The sequence below is a fragment of the Crinia signifera genome, chromosome 2, assembly GCF_055691185.1.
Source record: "Crinia signifera chromosome 2, ASM5569118v1, whole genome shotgun sequence".
Classification (NCBI taxonomy): domain Eukaryota; kingdom Metazoa; phylum Chordata; class Amphibia; order Anura; family Myobatrachidae; genus Crinia; species Crinia signifera.
The window spans coordinates 325,948,582-325,963,491 of NC_139218.1; the positions used below are offsets into that span (position 1 = coordinate 325,948,582).

The window sequence follows — 14,910 nt, forward strand, 5'->3', positions numbered from 1 at the left end:
ATGTGTGTACGGTTACACCAAAACCCGTTCCTGCCATTCATTAGTAACGTTACAGAGATGGGTAAGGCTGCATATTATGTTAAGGTGGTCTACATACTTACATTTTTTAATATTGGCTTCCCACCTCCAGACCCTTTTTAAGTACATTTATAGTATTTGATAACAATGTATTCCCTTGTAGCCCTCATGTAACCTCTACTGAATACAATACTTTTATCTTTCTGGATTCTACAGCCTTTGTATACAGAGAACATCTGTTTGATTTACCCATTGTTTTTCTTCCCCACCAACAATGACAAACATTAATAATACTAACAATATTTACACCATCAACGCCCCATGGTGGAATACATCTAAAAATAACGGTCTTCATGTCTGGCCTGAACGTAATCTATGAGCTCTAGACTTTGGCCACAGATTTGTGTAGTCTGATAAAAGGAGAGAAAACCTCAAATCTGGTTTATAAATATAACACAAAAACCTCAGTGATAATGAGAACAAATCAGGAACTACAGTTACCAAATATAGAAGCGTAGACGCTTAACCCTCTCTGCTTTCTGTACTCTCATGCAGTGCAATCATAATGATACTGTATATGCATTTGGTGATACTGCATCAGAGTCGTCTCCTAAATATGCTGAGGATTGGTCCAGTGGTGGTGGTGGTGGAAAAGACCTCCTGTGCGAACGATTTCGGCAAGTATCTCGATCGCCGAGGCGTTCACATGGGAAGCTGAATTTAGTGTCTCTGCCAGCCAGATACATACTACAGGCACCAAACATACTTAGGGGACAATACAACAATAAATAATGAACCAATGTCTCAGATGTACGTACAGAAAGCTACTAATAGACCTGGATACCAGAGATCTCTGCAAAGTGGGAGAATGTAGCAGACACAATAAAAAGAAAGTTTGGGAGTTTTCCTACACATTGGACCTTATTCTGGTCCATAAACTGTTATGCGCACATGCAGCCGCTTGGTGTGAGCAGCCACAGCGAATTGATTATTTGCCGACTGCTGACACACAGCACTGCCGGCGGGGGCGTGGAGCAGCAGCTAGCGGTAGCATTTCATAGGCGTTCCCATGAAACCGTTGGGCGTTTCCATGGAAATTCAGCAATAACATGGGTGCGGGGGGGGGGGGCGTGGATGTCAGCTGCCCACCCACTTCCCACACAGGGCAACAGGGCACCCGCAGACCTAAGATTCTGCGAGCGCTGTAGAAGTCATTCGATAATGGGCGGCCTGTGAATGATAGTTACACTAACAAATGATAGTTAAATTAACTAAAGACAGTTTTGGAAATGTAGGAAATGAAATCCTACCTTCTTCACCACGGCATCCATTTCTCCTTTACAAATAGTCTTGAATAAGTGTATTATTCTCATTGGTTCTTGCTGAGATATGCTCTAAATGCAGAGACAAATATGTTAGAAGATAGAGACTGCAACCATCCACAGCTTCTACATTGAAACAATTAAAAGCACATTGTGCATTATCTAATGTAATCTTTACATAAATTGTATTTATTTATTATCAGTTTCTTATGGGCCCCATACATCAGCAATCACAATTTATGGATTTCCAGATACAGGGATTTTTTGGCCAGATAAATGGATTTTACAATCTATCTGACTTTGCCCATTACAGATTTATTTCAAGGATTGGCAGATTTTTCCATCTAAAGATTGCATCTTCATATCTGGAAATTGCCCAATCGATTGCTGTTCATAATGTAAATAGATGGAGAAGACTAATTGGGAATGCCCACACATATAAAAAAGATCTGCAGATAATACCAGATTATTAAACATGTTTAAAAACCTGATTAAGCAATCGATTGGCGATTTTGATTGGGATTGCCAAAAGGCGGAGCCCACACATCTAAAATTAATTGTGGCAATCATCTCCATATTTGAAAATTGTCACAATTAATTGCTGATGTATGGGGCCCTTTATATAGCGCACACATATTCTGCAGCACTTTCCAGGGAAAATCTGAACATTCACATCAGTTCCTGCCCCAGTGGAGTTTACAATCTATACTCCCTACCACATGTACATGTACACACACACATTCACTCTTAATTTTGTTGCATTCCAATTCACCTGTCAGTATATTTTTGGATTGTGGGAGGAAACCGGAGTATTTGGAGGAAACCCACGCAAGTACGGGGAGAATATACAAACTCTGCACAGTTAGGGCCATGGTGGGAATTTAACCCATGACCTCAGTGCTGTAATGCTAACCATTACACCATCCATGCTGCCCAAATTCATTATTTTGATAACACACTGACAAAATAATCATTGATTGGCTAACTAATTCTACTTATTTAAAATCAAAATTTGTTTTACATTCATTTATATTATGATTATTTTCCAAAAGCAAATTAGGATTTTATTGGCTTGTTACAGCACCAGTGATTCTGTTTTGAGATATGTCCCTCTTGTGCCTTCTCTTCTCCAGTCAGCTGACACTACATGACGTATTCTACAACTGCACTGAACAAAAGCATTTGTTTATTTGTGCTTGGCTTATACTCACTGCCTGCGTGGAAAGCCCATCTGCTGTCATTGTTATGTTTATGTACACTTACTGCATATGAGGGGAGACAATAGCTGGAAACAGCATAGAATGTAATGCCAGTAATTGTAATATATATATATATATATATATATATATATATATATATATATATAATGTTAGGGTGTAGACCACACTTTCACTGGGGAAGACAAATGTCAGCAGTGGGGTGTCCTGTGAAGGGGTGCAGAGTGTACTCCGAACTCCAATTCATAGAAAGTGGTTTCTCTAAGACAGAGACACAGGCACTCGCCACTTTATCCAAAAACAGTCAGGTTTTTGATAAAAAATAAATATAGGGAAAGAAGATATAGAGGTGCGCTCAAGAGGTGGTTTCACCAGTCCACAATTTGTAAAAATACAAAGTATTTATTCTTTACGATAAAACAATTTAAAAAATACAAGTTATGAAATTGTTTATAATCAATTTCGTGGTACAGTACAGGACTTCAATCACAGGTGCATCATGATCATACGGGAAACCCAGAAGAAGAAATAAAAATCTTAAAAATTATTTGGTACACAATGACATCACCGAAATGGTTAAAGATCCAACTGACACATTTATGGGCAGACCACGGGCTGGTTGTGTCAGATGTCCAAACTGTACCACATGCGGCTTTTTACAAACAGGTTCGAGCTTCAATCATCCATTCACCGGCAAAAAATCGACATACATTACCGGTTGACATGTACATCCAAGTTCGTAATCTATCTGATAACTTGTCCCTGCTCCCTCTTCTACGTGGGAAAAACTGAAACCATGTTTAAAGAGAGAATGGCCAACCATAGGTCAGCCATTAAAGCAGCTGTTGCCAAGGGCAACAGCGGACAACCGGTGGCTAGACACTTTACTAAAGCAAAGCATAGTGTCACGGCCATAAGATATATGATCATTGATCAGATTCCACCTCTTAAAAGAGGAGGTGATAGACAGGCCAAGTTATTACAACTTGAAGCCCGGTGGATCGATAGATTGGGGACCCTAGCACCCCGGAGGCTTAATGAATCATTGGGACTGCATGCGTTTTGTTGAAAGCCCCGATCTAACTAGTATGATACAGTAATGGCATGTTAATTCGGGCTTACAACTACAGTATTGATTCTTCTGTATATACTTTATTTGGATAATATGACATTTTTATGCAGGAGACATGTTGCGTAAAGGGTGACTATACTTACCACGTCTACACATACTGTATAACCTCACACCCTCACAAGTTCACTGTATTTCTCACTGAAAACTTCTTATGTGGGACCCAACAATAACCATTGTATATTTCTGATATCCTTTTTTGTACTTTTTTTACCTTTTAGATGTGCTACAAAGTAATGCTATGTGGTTGCTTAGCAACGTGTTTGTGTACTGGCGATGACGCAGTAACCGAGCGCCGGATCTTGTGAAGGCGTCCGGAAGCAGCTGACTCCCCATGATGTGTTCACTGTCTATTTAGAGTGGTAAGTTTCACTGTTTTTTATTCACTCTGCTGATCTTGATAAAAGTGCACGGGCACTGAAACGTTGATCCAAAACTGGGCAATTGTTGTACTTTATTTCCCAGTCTGGGAGTGCCGCCGACCACACCACGCTATATATATATATATATATATATATATATATATATATATATATATATATATATATATATATATATATATATATATATATATATATATATATATATATATATATATATATATATATATATATATAATTTCCCTGAGGATGGGCAAACAGTGCCCGAAACATGTCGGACAATAAATTGATTGTTTCACTGCATCATTAAATCCGAAAGTGCCGCCTGATTTCCAAATCCTGCATTGGGACCTAAGGGTCCATTCTGGAAGGCACCGGGTCAGCACTTATTTGGACCTGCTACTGGGAGTGGCGGCCAACACACAAGTATATATATATATATATATATATATATATATATATATTGCTCCCCAATAGTGGTACAGCGCCCAGATAGATTCAATAGTCCACACGTTCCTTCAGATTCCCAATGATCAATAAAATGTTGAGTTTTCAATAATGTATTTTATTTTATTCTTTAAATAGCGGTATGACAACAATCCCAACGCGTTTCGTCTTACACAGACTTCATCAGGGGAATAGTTAGTAGTCTTTAGGTTGTATCAAAGGTCTTATGATCCTATAGAACCCTTTTTCAGAGACAATCGTTCTTGGGACCTTATTGGTCTAGACTGAGAAGATGCTTAGTCCGTACTTTGAGAATGGCCCTAGAGCCGGTGATCCATTATCGATAGAAAAATATAAAAAATAAAAATAAAAATGCAGTAACCTATCCTGCTGGTGTAGAGTGCCAATTTTTCTAATCGTTATCCTCAGTGCTTCTTAATTAACCATTGAAGTTCCTGCTATGGTGCCAATGATTTAGAGCTCCTGTGGGAACCTCCTTCTCCTATGGGATGAACAATTAGAATGCGACCCATTCTAATTGTTCATCCCATAGGAGAAGGAGGTTCCCACAGGAGCTCTTAATCATTGGCACCATAGCAGGAACTTCAATGGTTAATTAAGAAGCCCTGAGGATAACGATTAGAAAAATTGGCACTCTACACCAGCAGGATAGGTTACTGCATTTTTATTTTTATTTTTTATATTTTTCTATCGATAATGGATCACCGGCTCTAGGGCCATTCTCAAAGTACGGACTAAGCATCTTCTCAGTCTAGACCAATAAGGTCCCAAGAACGATTGTCTCTGAAAAAGGGTTCTATAGGATCATAAGACCTTTGATACAACCTAAAGACTACTAACTATTCCCCTGATGAAGTCTGTGTAAGACGAAACGCGTTGGGATTGTTGTCATACCGCTATTTGAAGAATGAAATAAAATACATTATTGAAAACTCAACATTTTATTGATCATTGGGAATCTGAAGGAACGTGTGGACTATTGAATCTATCTGGGCGCTGTACCACTATTGGGGAGCAATCTGTGGGTATTGTTTCCTAGCCCTCTGGAAACCTTGTGGTGAAGCAGCCCTAAATAAATTTATTGTAAATTTATTGTAAAATTTATTGCACATAATTGTGTTAATTGTATACAGTTATATCTGGGAAACACGACATATAAGCGCGCAGGAAGTATTGGGAAATATATATATATATATATATATACACATACCGGCACTCGCTAAAAATAGGAAAACCCTATAACTTCATACAATGTGCAGTGGCGGGACTCGACAAAAAGACACGAAGACCAGCCTTAGGAGTCAACGTTTCAATGGGGTATACCCATTTTCATCAGGACATAAATAAACAAATATATATAAACAAACAATAAAAACGGCAAGTATCATTTTTAAAAACCTTTTAATAAGTCATATAAAACACCAAACAAAGGCAATAGATCAAGTACCAAGGTTGGCGGTTCCGTACACCGCAAGTTTAGAGCATATCAGGCGCGTCTGATATCGATGGAGCAGGTTACACTCTCACAGACTCCGGCTTGTAACACTGATGCTAGGTCAACACCCTACGCGTTTCATCATCCAGACTTTGTCAGAGGGCTGGCCTAGCATCGGTCAGTGGCTTCTATATATTCAAAGTGGCTTTACTTCACCACTCCCACACTGGGTCAACCAACATAGCATACATTCTCATTTTACATGACAATTCCACAATCCCTTTTGGCTGATACTGTTCATTAATAACGAAATATCTTAACAAAAAACAATACAATATAAATACATACAAATACATTTTTTTGGGACCATCAAGCACAGCGGCGGCAGCAGAGGGGAGGCCTGCATTGAGGCAGCCCCCCCTCCTCCGCAGAGGTAAGAGCCGCCGCTGTTACTAATATAAAAAAGTGGACTGCCTCTGCGAGCAGGCCATTCTGACCCCCAAGAACAACAAGGCTGCCATCATTAATCACACTCTACAGTACTTCAGTCATTTGAAAGGACAGAAATGGAATACATGTCAGTGGATTCAGTGGTGCAAATGGATGACGCAGTTCATTACTCTGTGGAGTGCACTCATTACCCTCCAGCCTCCAGGCCTCTCAGTCCGAAAGCTTCTCCTCAAAGTGGAGGTTCAAGTAATGTTGCTGCATAACCTCAACCCAACCAAAGTTTACAATGGCATCAACAATTTTGGGATGATGGAGTACGGTTTACACATGCCTTGGAGGTGGTCAGTTTCCGAGCAGTTCATTGCAACGTGTGTGTGGCACCCCCTTTGTGTGGCCACAACTCCTTTATTTGGCCACACCCCCAATACCCAGGTTCACCCCTGCTATTGATGGCTCTGGTTGTTGCAGTGAAGCATAAAATTAGGAACATCACAATCACCAGCCAAGTTATTCTACTACTGTAGTCCATTATTATAATTACGTTTTCAGTACTGTAAGTGTAGGTGCTGGGACTCTTGTATGCTTTTATGTGAGTTGGCTAGTTTGGTAGTATGATAGGGGACTTCCTTTAACGTGGTAAAGTCTTGATGGATATCCAGTTTCATCAGAAGCTCCTGCCACCTGGCAGACAGTAACGGAACCCATGGAACCCATAGATCACCCATCTTCTTTACTTAGTTGAAAGATATAAAAGACTTAACATTTCTGTCTGTAATTATCCGTTATGCCTAAAGAACAGTAAGCAGATGCAGTGACCGATGGAAATGTGAATAGGTCTGACTGAAACACGATGGGAATACCGATATAGGGAAATAAGGGAACTGATTGGCAATAAATATATAATCGATAATATCATCTTCAGTTTCAGCACCATTACGATCTATGAACTATTGGGTCACAAAGTATGTGTATAAAATCCACATTGAACACCTTCTAATACAATCAGGGCTAGTTTGTTTTTCACCAGTTTGCCATATTCATCCTAGAGGAAAGTTATTAAAACTGTGCATGTAAGTATTCTAACCATACTTGCCTACCTGACCCTCTCCATGCGGGAGAAAATGCTCTGTTCCTGTGCTTCCCTGGTAATGTATAATTGCCATCACCTGCGGTGAGCTAGTTAATTGATAAGAAAGGCGTTTCACCACAGGTGCTTGCAGTCATACATTACCAGGGAAGGCCAGAAACAGAGCATTTTCTCTCTCATGGAGAGGGTCAGGTAGGCAAGTATGATTCTATTGAGTATTACTGAGTAACATCTTTTACATTACATTGGTTGAAACACCCTTGTGTAAATGCTTCCCTTGGCCTTACCAAACCAGAGAGAGCATATACTGTACATATGTTGATGCTGCTTTTAGAATCCTGCAAACGGACTGATATGTCGGAGAAGGAAGAAATATTGGTGGCTGAAGTTCATACATCTACTCTGGAGAGAAGTGCAGCCACACCTTTCATGTCCACACTCTTAATACAGAATTCACCTATCTGTACAGGGCAACCGCCTCCGCCTTCTGCCCACCCCCTCAATGCCACTTCCTGTCAGTCAGGCAACAGAGAGGGGAACTGTGGGTGACATTGCAAGGCCCATTGTGCATACAGTAAGTGCAGAATGGACCTTGCAAAGCAGCAGATTCCCAATAATAGGGAATCTGCATGTGGCGCAGTACCTGCACCAAACTCAGAATTATGCCCTATGCGCGCATTTCAGGAGAAGCATGACCACCCATTACAGGGTCATACCATGCATCAAGGGTGCCCAGCCTCGCGGCATGCACCCATCTATCTATATGCCAGCTGCAGGTAGGGAAGCAAAGCCCCCCCCCCCAAAAAAATAATAATAATTAGGCAGAGCCTAGACCACTGCCAGGGAATTTGTGCCCCACCTTCCATAAAGGGATAATGGCTCACAACACACTGTAGCACAATCGTATACACATTATACCGCATGTAGTGCCCTTGATTTATATTAAGTCACACAGTAATGCCTCTTATACACATAATGTCCACAGCTGATCATCTTCACTTTACATCACATATGCCGTGCCAGAAGAAGAAGCCACTGGGACAGGCTTTTCTGTTGGAATTACTGTTCAGGACTGTGGTGGAGGTGGAACTCAGATCCCCCTACCATTAGAGGTGGTGGAACTCAGTTCCACCCAGTTCCCCCTCACTTTAACCCCTGGGCCTATCTCAGCGGTGACAGTTCAGTGGGCGAGTTATGGAAATGTCCCACGTGTGTTAATGCAAGTGGATGTGTTCACAGATGCAATGCTGCAAGCATAGGAGGCTGTGGGCAGATGGAGCAGCTGCACCTACCAAAACGCTAGTGAAAATGTTGATGCTACAGCGATGGTGGAATATATGCACTGATCGGTAATACAGCTGGACGGGCACGAAAGGTGGGAGTCTAAGATGTTGCACATTTGACCAAATGGATGTAAACTAGGGAAGTAGTCTGTAGAGGCATCTGAATAAATTTGCATAAGGCTGCTACCGATAGGCTCTGCTGCGTGTCACTCAGGCAGCAGTTTGATTTATTTAAATTATGACTAATATTTGTGACTACCAAAAATTAGTATTTCCTGATATCTATATACACATATATGGAAGTGGGTAAATACTGTACTTTCTCCTACATATTAATGTAATAAAGAAGTGAAAAATAATGAATTTCTACTTTTTATAATTATCCATACAGGGGCCTACTTCTGCTTCTGCTTCTGCAGTTTTGCTAAAAAAAAAAAAAAAAAAGAGGCGAAACTGCAACTGTAGCAGGTGAAACTCTCGCAAGTTCCTCCGCGATCGGCAATTGCAAAATAATTGCAATCGCATTGCAGAAATGAGAATGCATCTCAGAAATGCAACGTATTTGCATATGCAGTGAGGCCATTTCACAGCTCGTAGAGGCTACGTGTGACCTCACACAGCCACCACAACCCTTCCTTAAAATGGTGCAGACATGCCTGCGTTTTCCAGACCCCGCCCACCCAATGCCACATCACCGCACACCCAACCCTGCATGGCCACCTTCCACCGTCACTCAGATTGTGCTTGGAGTTTGAGAATTTGCATATGTACGCTGCAGCAGGCTGATTAGCAAGTTTCACACAATAGCGGAAATTACTGAAATAGCCCCAGAATATTGCAGGTTTATTAAAGGTACTGCAGATAAAAAAAGACTAAAAAAAGTAATATTTCACCTCTGATTGGTCAAAATAAAAATTAGTACTCTTGCCGGAGTATAAGCAGGAGCCCAGGCTGTTCTGGTCTGTGAGCTTACCATGGATTTCACCAAGTTGTCTGGCAAACACTGTGGGGTAAATTTACTAAGATAGGAGTTCTATTGAAGATTGGATGTTCCCAATAGCAACCAATAAGATTCTAATTATTATGTTCTAGAGCAGTGGTTCCCATTCTTTTTTCTCTCCCGTACTCCTTGATTAGGCTTTTCATTTATGAGTAGACATTCCTCTCAATTTAAATATCTACAGTACTTATTAGTGGCGTGGAAGTGAGCAGTATGTGTGTCCTTATATTGAGGAGTAGCGGAGGAGTAGTGTGCAGTTAGGAATCCGGTCCCTCTATGTCTGGCCGCTGGCTGTGTACTGTTTCCGGTGTTCCCGCTAATACCTGTACGATCAATGCCGCTGCTTCCTCCACCTGTGTCAGTGCGGGGCAGATGGTCTCTGATATCTCAGGGCAGTATGGGTACCTCCCAGTGGATTGCTGGTCGGGCAAAAGCACAAGGAAATGCTGATGACATTGTAGATGGCAGTGACGCAACATGGGTCATCCCCACGGCAATGGGAGACTTCTTCCGCCATCGGGAGACTTCTTCCTCTTCTTCTGCCATTACCAATATTAATTTTAGGAACCCCAACCGGTCTGCAGTGTACCCCCCAGGGGTACAAATACCCCAGGTTGGGGTCCACTGTTCTAGAGGGTGCCAAATAAATAAGAAGTAGAATCTGGTTGGTTGCTATTAGAGATGTGCAGGCTCTGATTTATTATTTCAAAGGAGGATCTTATTGGCTATCCCAAATCACATGACAGTTGTTGACAGTTGAATGCCAATAAGATACTGCTTTGAAATCAGAGTAAATCAAACCCTGCACATCTCTAGTTGCTATGGGCAACATCCTAGCTTCAGTAGAACTCCCATCTTAGTTAATTTACCCCAGTGCTTCACAACCAGAAAGCTCTTTTTGCTGTAGGGCTTGGAAGGTCAGCAATGGGAACAACTTATTTTGTATCACCAGTCAGATAACATACCTTAAAATTTTCTGCCCACTGGAGAACCAAGGGTCCATCGTTTCCACAGCTCCTGGCTACCTTCTCTAGTTCTGCCACCAAATCCTTTATTACAGAATTTGCCTTTTCAGTGCAGAATGAATCTGTTCCAGAGATATGCTCCCTGTGAAAACAAAGTAAACATATCAGCCAAGCAACAGCATAAACATCAGTAAGTGCAATTAATTATGAAATGGTAATGCCAAGTAGATGATCCGCACATTTCAATTTAATCACATACAGTAGCTATAAAGTCTACAAGATACCGTAGGGAAAATATTTGTTCTTCTAGTTGATTAAAATGGACATTTAAAAATGCTGGAATGTAAATGTATAGTGAATGGTCAGTGGCGTGTGGATTGTCCAGGCACCCCCAGAGCTTTGTGGGTCTTGATAGTTTGTGCATTATGGAGTACAGTTATTACCTATATCCTCTCCATCTTACCTCGTGTGCTCTCCACCTTTCCCTAATATCTCCTAGTTTCTGCAAGTCTGTCATGTTGCCTTTTTTGCTTTACATGTTCCCCCATATCTATCTTTTAAATTAGTATAATGTACTGTATCCCCTGATCTCTTTCAGGGGATTCTGAAGAGACATGGATGGCATGAGGCTGGAGAGAAAAGGTGGTGTGAGGCTTGAGGTTCAAAATGCTGGAGAACACTGGTAGCATGAGACTGGAGAGATAAAGGAGGGATAAGGCTATAGAGAATGTTAAGAGATGGTATTGGAGAGACACAGAGGGGCCCCAATAACTAGATAAATCCATTGTCTCTGTGATCTGCCCCTGCACAGTGTCAGAATGTACAAGAAGAAAGTCCCATACACACTAAACGACGGGGACTGTGGCCGATTTAATTAACAATATTGCCAGCGTATGCAGGTCCCAAAATTGCGTGTACCCACTGAATGATATCGGCCGATGTTCAGTGACATCAGCCCCTGGACACAGCTCCTGTACACTGGACACAGCCGTCACACTGGACACTGCCCCTGGACATTGCCCCTGGACACTGGACACAGCCCCTGGACAATGGACACAGCCCGTCTCCCTGGACACAGCCTCTGGACAATGGACACAGCCTCTGGACACAGCTCCTGTACACTGGACACAGCCGTCACACTGGACACTGCCCCTGGACCTTGCCCCTGGACACAGCCCGTCACCCTGGACACAGCCCCTGGACAATGGACACAGCCCGTTACCCTGGACACAGCCCCTGGACAATGGACACAGCCTCTGGACACCGCCCCGGGACACAGCTCCTGTACACTGGACACAGCCGTCACACTGGACAACTCCCCTGGACACAGCCCCTGGACACTGGACACAGCTCCTGTACACAGCTCCTGTACACTGGACACAACCCCTGTACACAGCCCCTGTACACTGGACACAGCCCCTGTACACTGGACACAACCCCTGTACACAGCCCCTGTACACTGGACACAGCCCCTGTCACACTGGACACAGGCCCTGTCACACTGGACACAGGCCCTGTCACACTGGACACAGGCCCTGTCACACTGGACACAGGCCCTGTACACAGCCCCTGTAAACTGGACACTGCCCCTGGACACTGGACACAGCTCCTGTACACAGCTCCTGTACACTGGACACAACCCCTGTACACTGGACACAGCCCCTGTATACAGCCCCTGTACACTGGACACAGCCCCTGTACACAGCCCCTGTACACTGGACACAGCCCCTGTACACTGGACACAGCCCCTGTACACTGGACACAAACCCTGTACACTGGACACAAACCCTGAACACTGGACACAGACCCTGTCACACTGTACACAGGCCCTGTCACACTGGACACAAGCCCTGTCACACTGAACACAGCCCCTGTACAGCCCCTTGTACACTGGACTTGTGTACAGCAGCCCCTACAGACCCTAATCGAGTGAGCAGCAGCAAAATAAAATATTATTATTATAGCACAGCACACAGCACAGAGCACAACCACCCTCTTCCCTCTCCTATGCTGGAGTAAAGATGGCGGGGCGCACGTGCGTCTTATATAGAATCCAGATCCCGCGAGAATCCGACAGCGCGATGATGACGTTTTGCCTTGTTTTCGTTCCGGAATTTAGGCGGGAACTCCCGAGCCGGCTCGGATCGCGATATTCGGATCTGTCGGAACCCGGAGATCCGGACCCGCTCATCTCTAGTTAGTAGTAGTTATAATAATAATAATAATTATAATAATAATAGTGGTAATAGTAGTGTTAGCAGTAGTTATAATGATAATAATAATAGTAATAATTGTAGTAGTACTAATGAGTAGTAGTAGTAATAATAATGTTAATAATAGTGTTCGTAGTAATTATAATGATGATAATAATGTTAATAATAATAATAATAATGGTACTGGTAAAAGTAGTATTAGTGGTAGTTATATTGATGATAATAATAATAATTTGTAGTAGTAGTGGTAATAGTAGTAGTACTAATAAGTAGTAGTAGTAGTAGTAGTAATAATAATAATAATAATAATAATAAAAAAAATAGTAATAATAATAGTGTCAGTAGCAGTTATAATGATGATAATAATAATAATAATAATAATTTGTAGTAGTAATGGTAATAGTAGTAGTACTAATGAGTAGTAGTAGTAGTAGTAATAATAATAATAATAGTAATAATAATAATAGTGTCATGCCCCTTTCCCACTGCAGCTCAAAAACGGTAAATTGACAATTTTTCAGTGCAAAATACCGTTTTAAGGCTGCAGTGGGAAAGTGCCAGAGTTGAAATACCGTTTAAAGTTAAATGGTATTTCAACCCGTTTTAAAAGCAGAGTCCTACACGCTAAAATAACGTTTTTGAGGCAGTGGGAATGTAGGAGCCGGACTGGAGGCAAAGCCTGGGGGTAGGCTCCCCTGACAGGGTTTGTAGGGAGCTGACTAGCAGTTAGTCATAGGAGGAGTGCTTAAGGAGAGGGTCATAAGCAGGGGGGGGGGGTTTATAAGCAGGGTTCAGGCAGGAAATAGGGGTCACTGGGAGATTTTCTCAACAGCTAAGCAGCGTGACATCTCCCATGGCTTCCCCAGGCAACGCTGATGCGGAGGTATCCGCTGCGCTTGCTGCCCTCAGGGAGGCAGCTGGCACCAGAGGGACTGAGTGGCTGCAGCAGCAGATGTCAGGTCTGCTGGGGGGACTGGGAGCAGCAACGCAGGAGGCTGCTCCAGCGGGTGCACGGCCTCGGAGGTCCAGGCCTCCGGAGCGCTTTAGCCCATCTGTGTCCCCCAGGGTTCAGCGCCGTTCACGGAGCCCCGTTAGGGACCCTCCAGGCCAGGCTGCGGGCCGGGCACCTTCCGCCCGCAGGACCAGGTCTGGGAGGAATCCAACCAGCAGGCGGAACCCTCCGCGCGGGGGGGATCCCCCCCACGTGCAAGAAGATCCGGCGTTGCGTGGTACTGGACCTGGTGCGGTGGGGCATGCGGGGCATGCTGCTGCCCAGCGCGGGGTGAGTCGTGCCAGGGGGGCAGAAGTACAGGCTGAGGACCGCAGGCCTGGTACACGGAGCGAGAGGCGCACAGCTGGCTCCGCCTCCAAGGAGGTCACGCTGGCTGGTGCTGTACCTGAGGGTCGGGATGACAGGGGAAGAGAGATGGCAGCGTCAGCAGATGATGGAGAAATACCTGGTCCTTCCTCATTGGCTGGAGTTCGTCAGGACACTGGACCTGCGGCTGCTGGGTTCACAGCCCCCAGGCAGCCTGGTGAGTCTGTCTCTATGTCTATTAATGCTTTAGCGCAGAGTCAGGGGGGGGGAGGGTTAGCCCTCCAAGGGGAAATGAGTAGAGGTTTTACTGAACTATTGAGTGGTTTTGCAGATTGGTTGGTGGGTTTGCGGCAGGGGGCGGGGCCGTCCCCGGCGGCAGCATGGGTGCCGCAGAATGCAGGCACACCAGCTAGCATTAGTGTGCCAGTCAGTAATAGTGTGCCGGTTAGCAGTGGGGTGCCGGTTAGCAGTGGGGTGCCGGTGAGCAGCGGGGTGCCGGTATCCGGCGGTGAGCAAAGTAGCAGTAGTGCAGGGGCAGAAGGGGGCAGTGTTGGGACGCAGGAGGAGAGTGGAAGGCTCAGTGACACTGCAAAAGGGGAGGTGTATGTATGCTTTGAGGGGCCAT

At 43.7% G+C, this 14,910-nt stretch overlaps 1 protein-coding gene across 3 annotated transcripts in view; it reads right to left on the minus strand.

Annotated features, from left to right (window-relative positions):
• The window catches only part of STAT6 (signal transducer and activator of transcription 6), a 186,675-nt gene that overhangs the window by 59,033 nt on the left and 112,732 nt on the right, over positions 1–14,910 (minus strand). For all 3 annotated transcript variants that reach the window (XM_083169345.1, XM_083169347.1, XM_083169348.1), the window contains exons 4-5: positions 10,755–10,896; positions 1,329–1,412 (exon numbers count right to left, since the gene is read on the minus strand). In XM_083169345.1, coding sequence (XP_083025471.1) covers positions 1,329–1,412; positions 10,755–10,896 — 226 coding nt within the window. The remainder of the gene's footprint in view (positions 1–1,328; positions 1,413–10,754; positions 10,897–14,910) is intronic.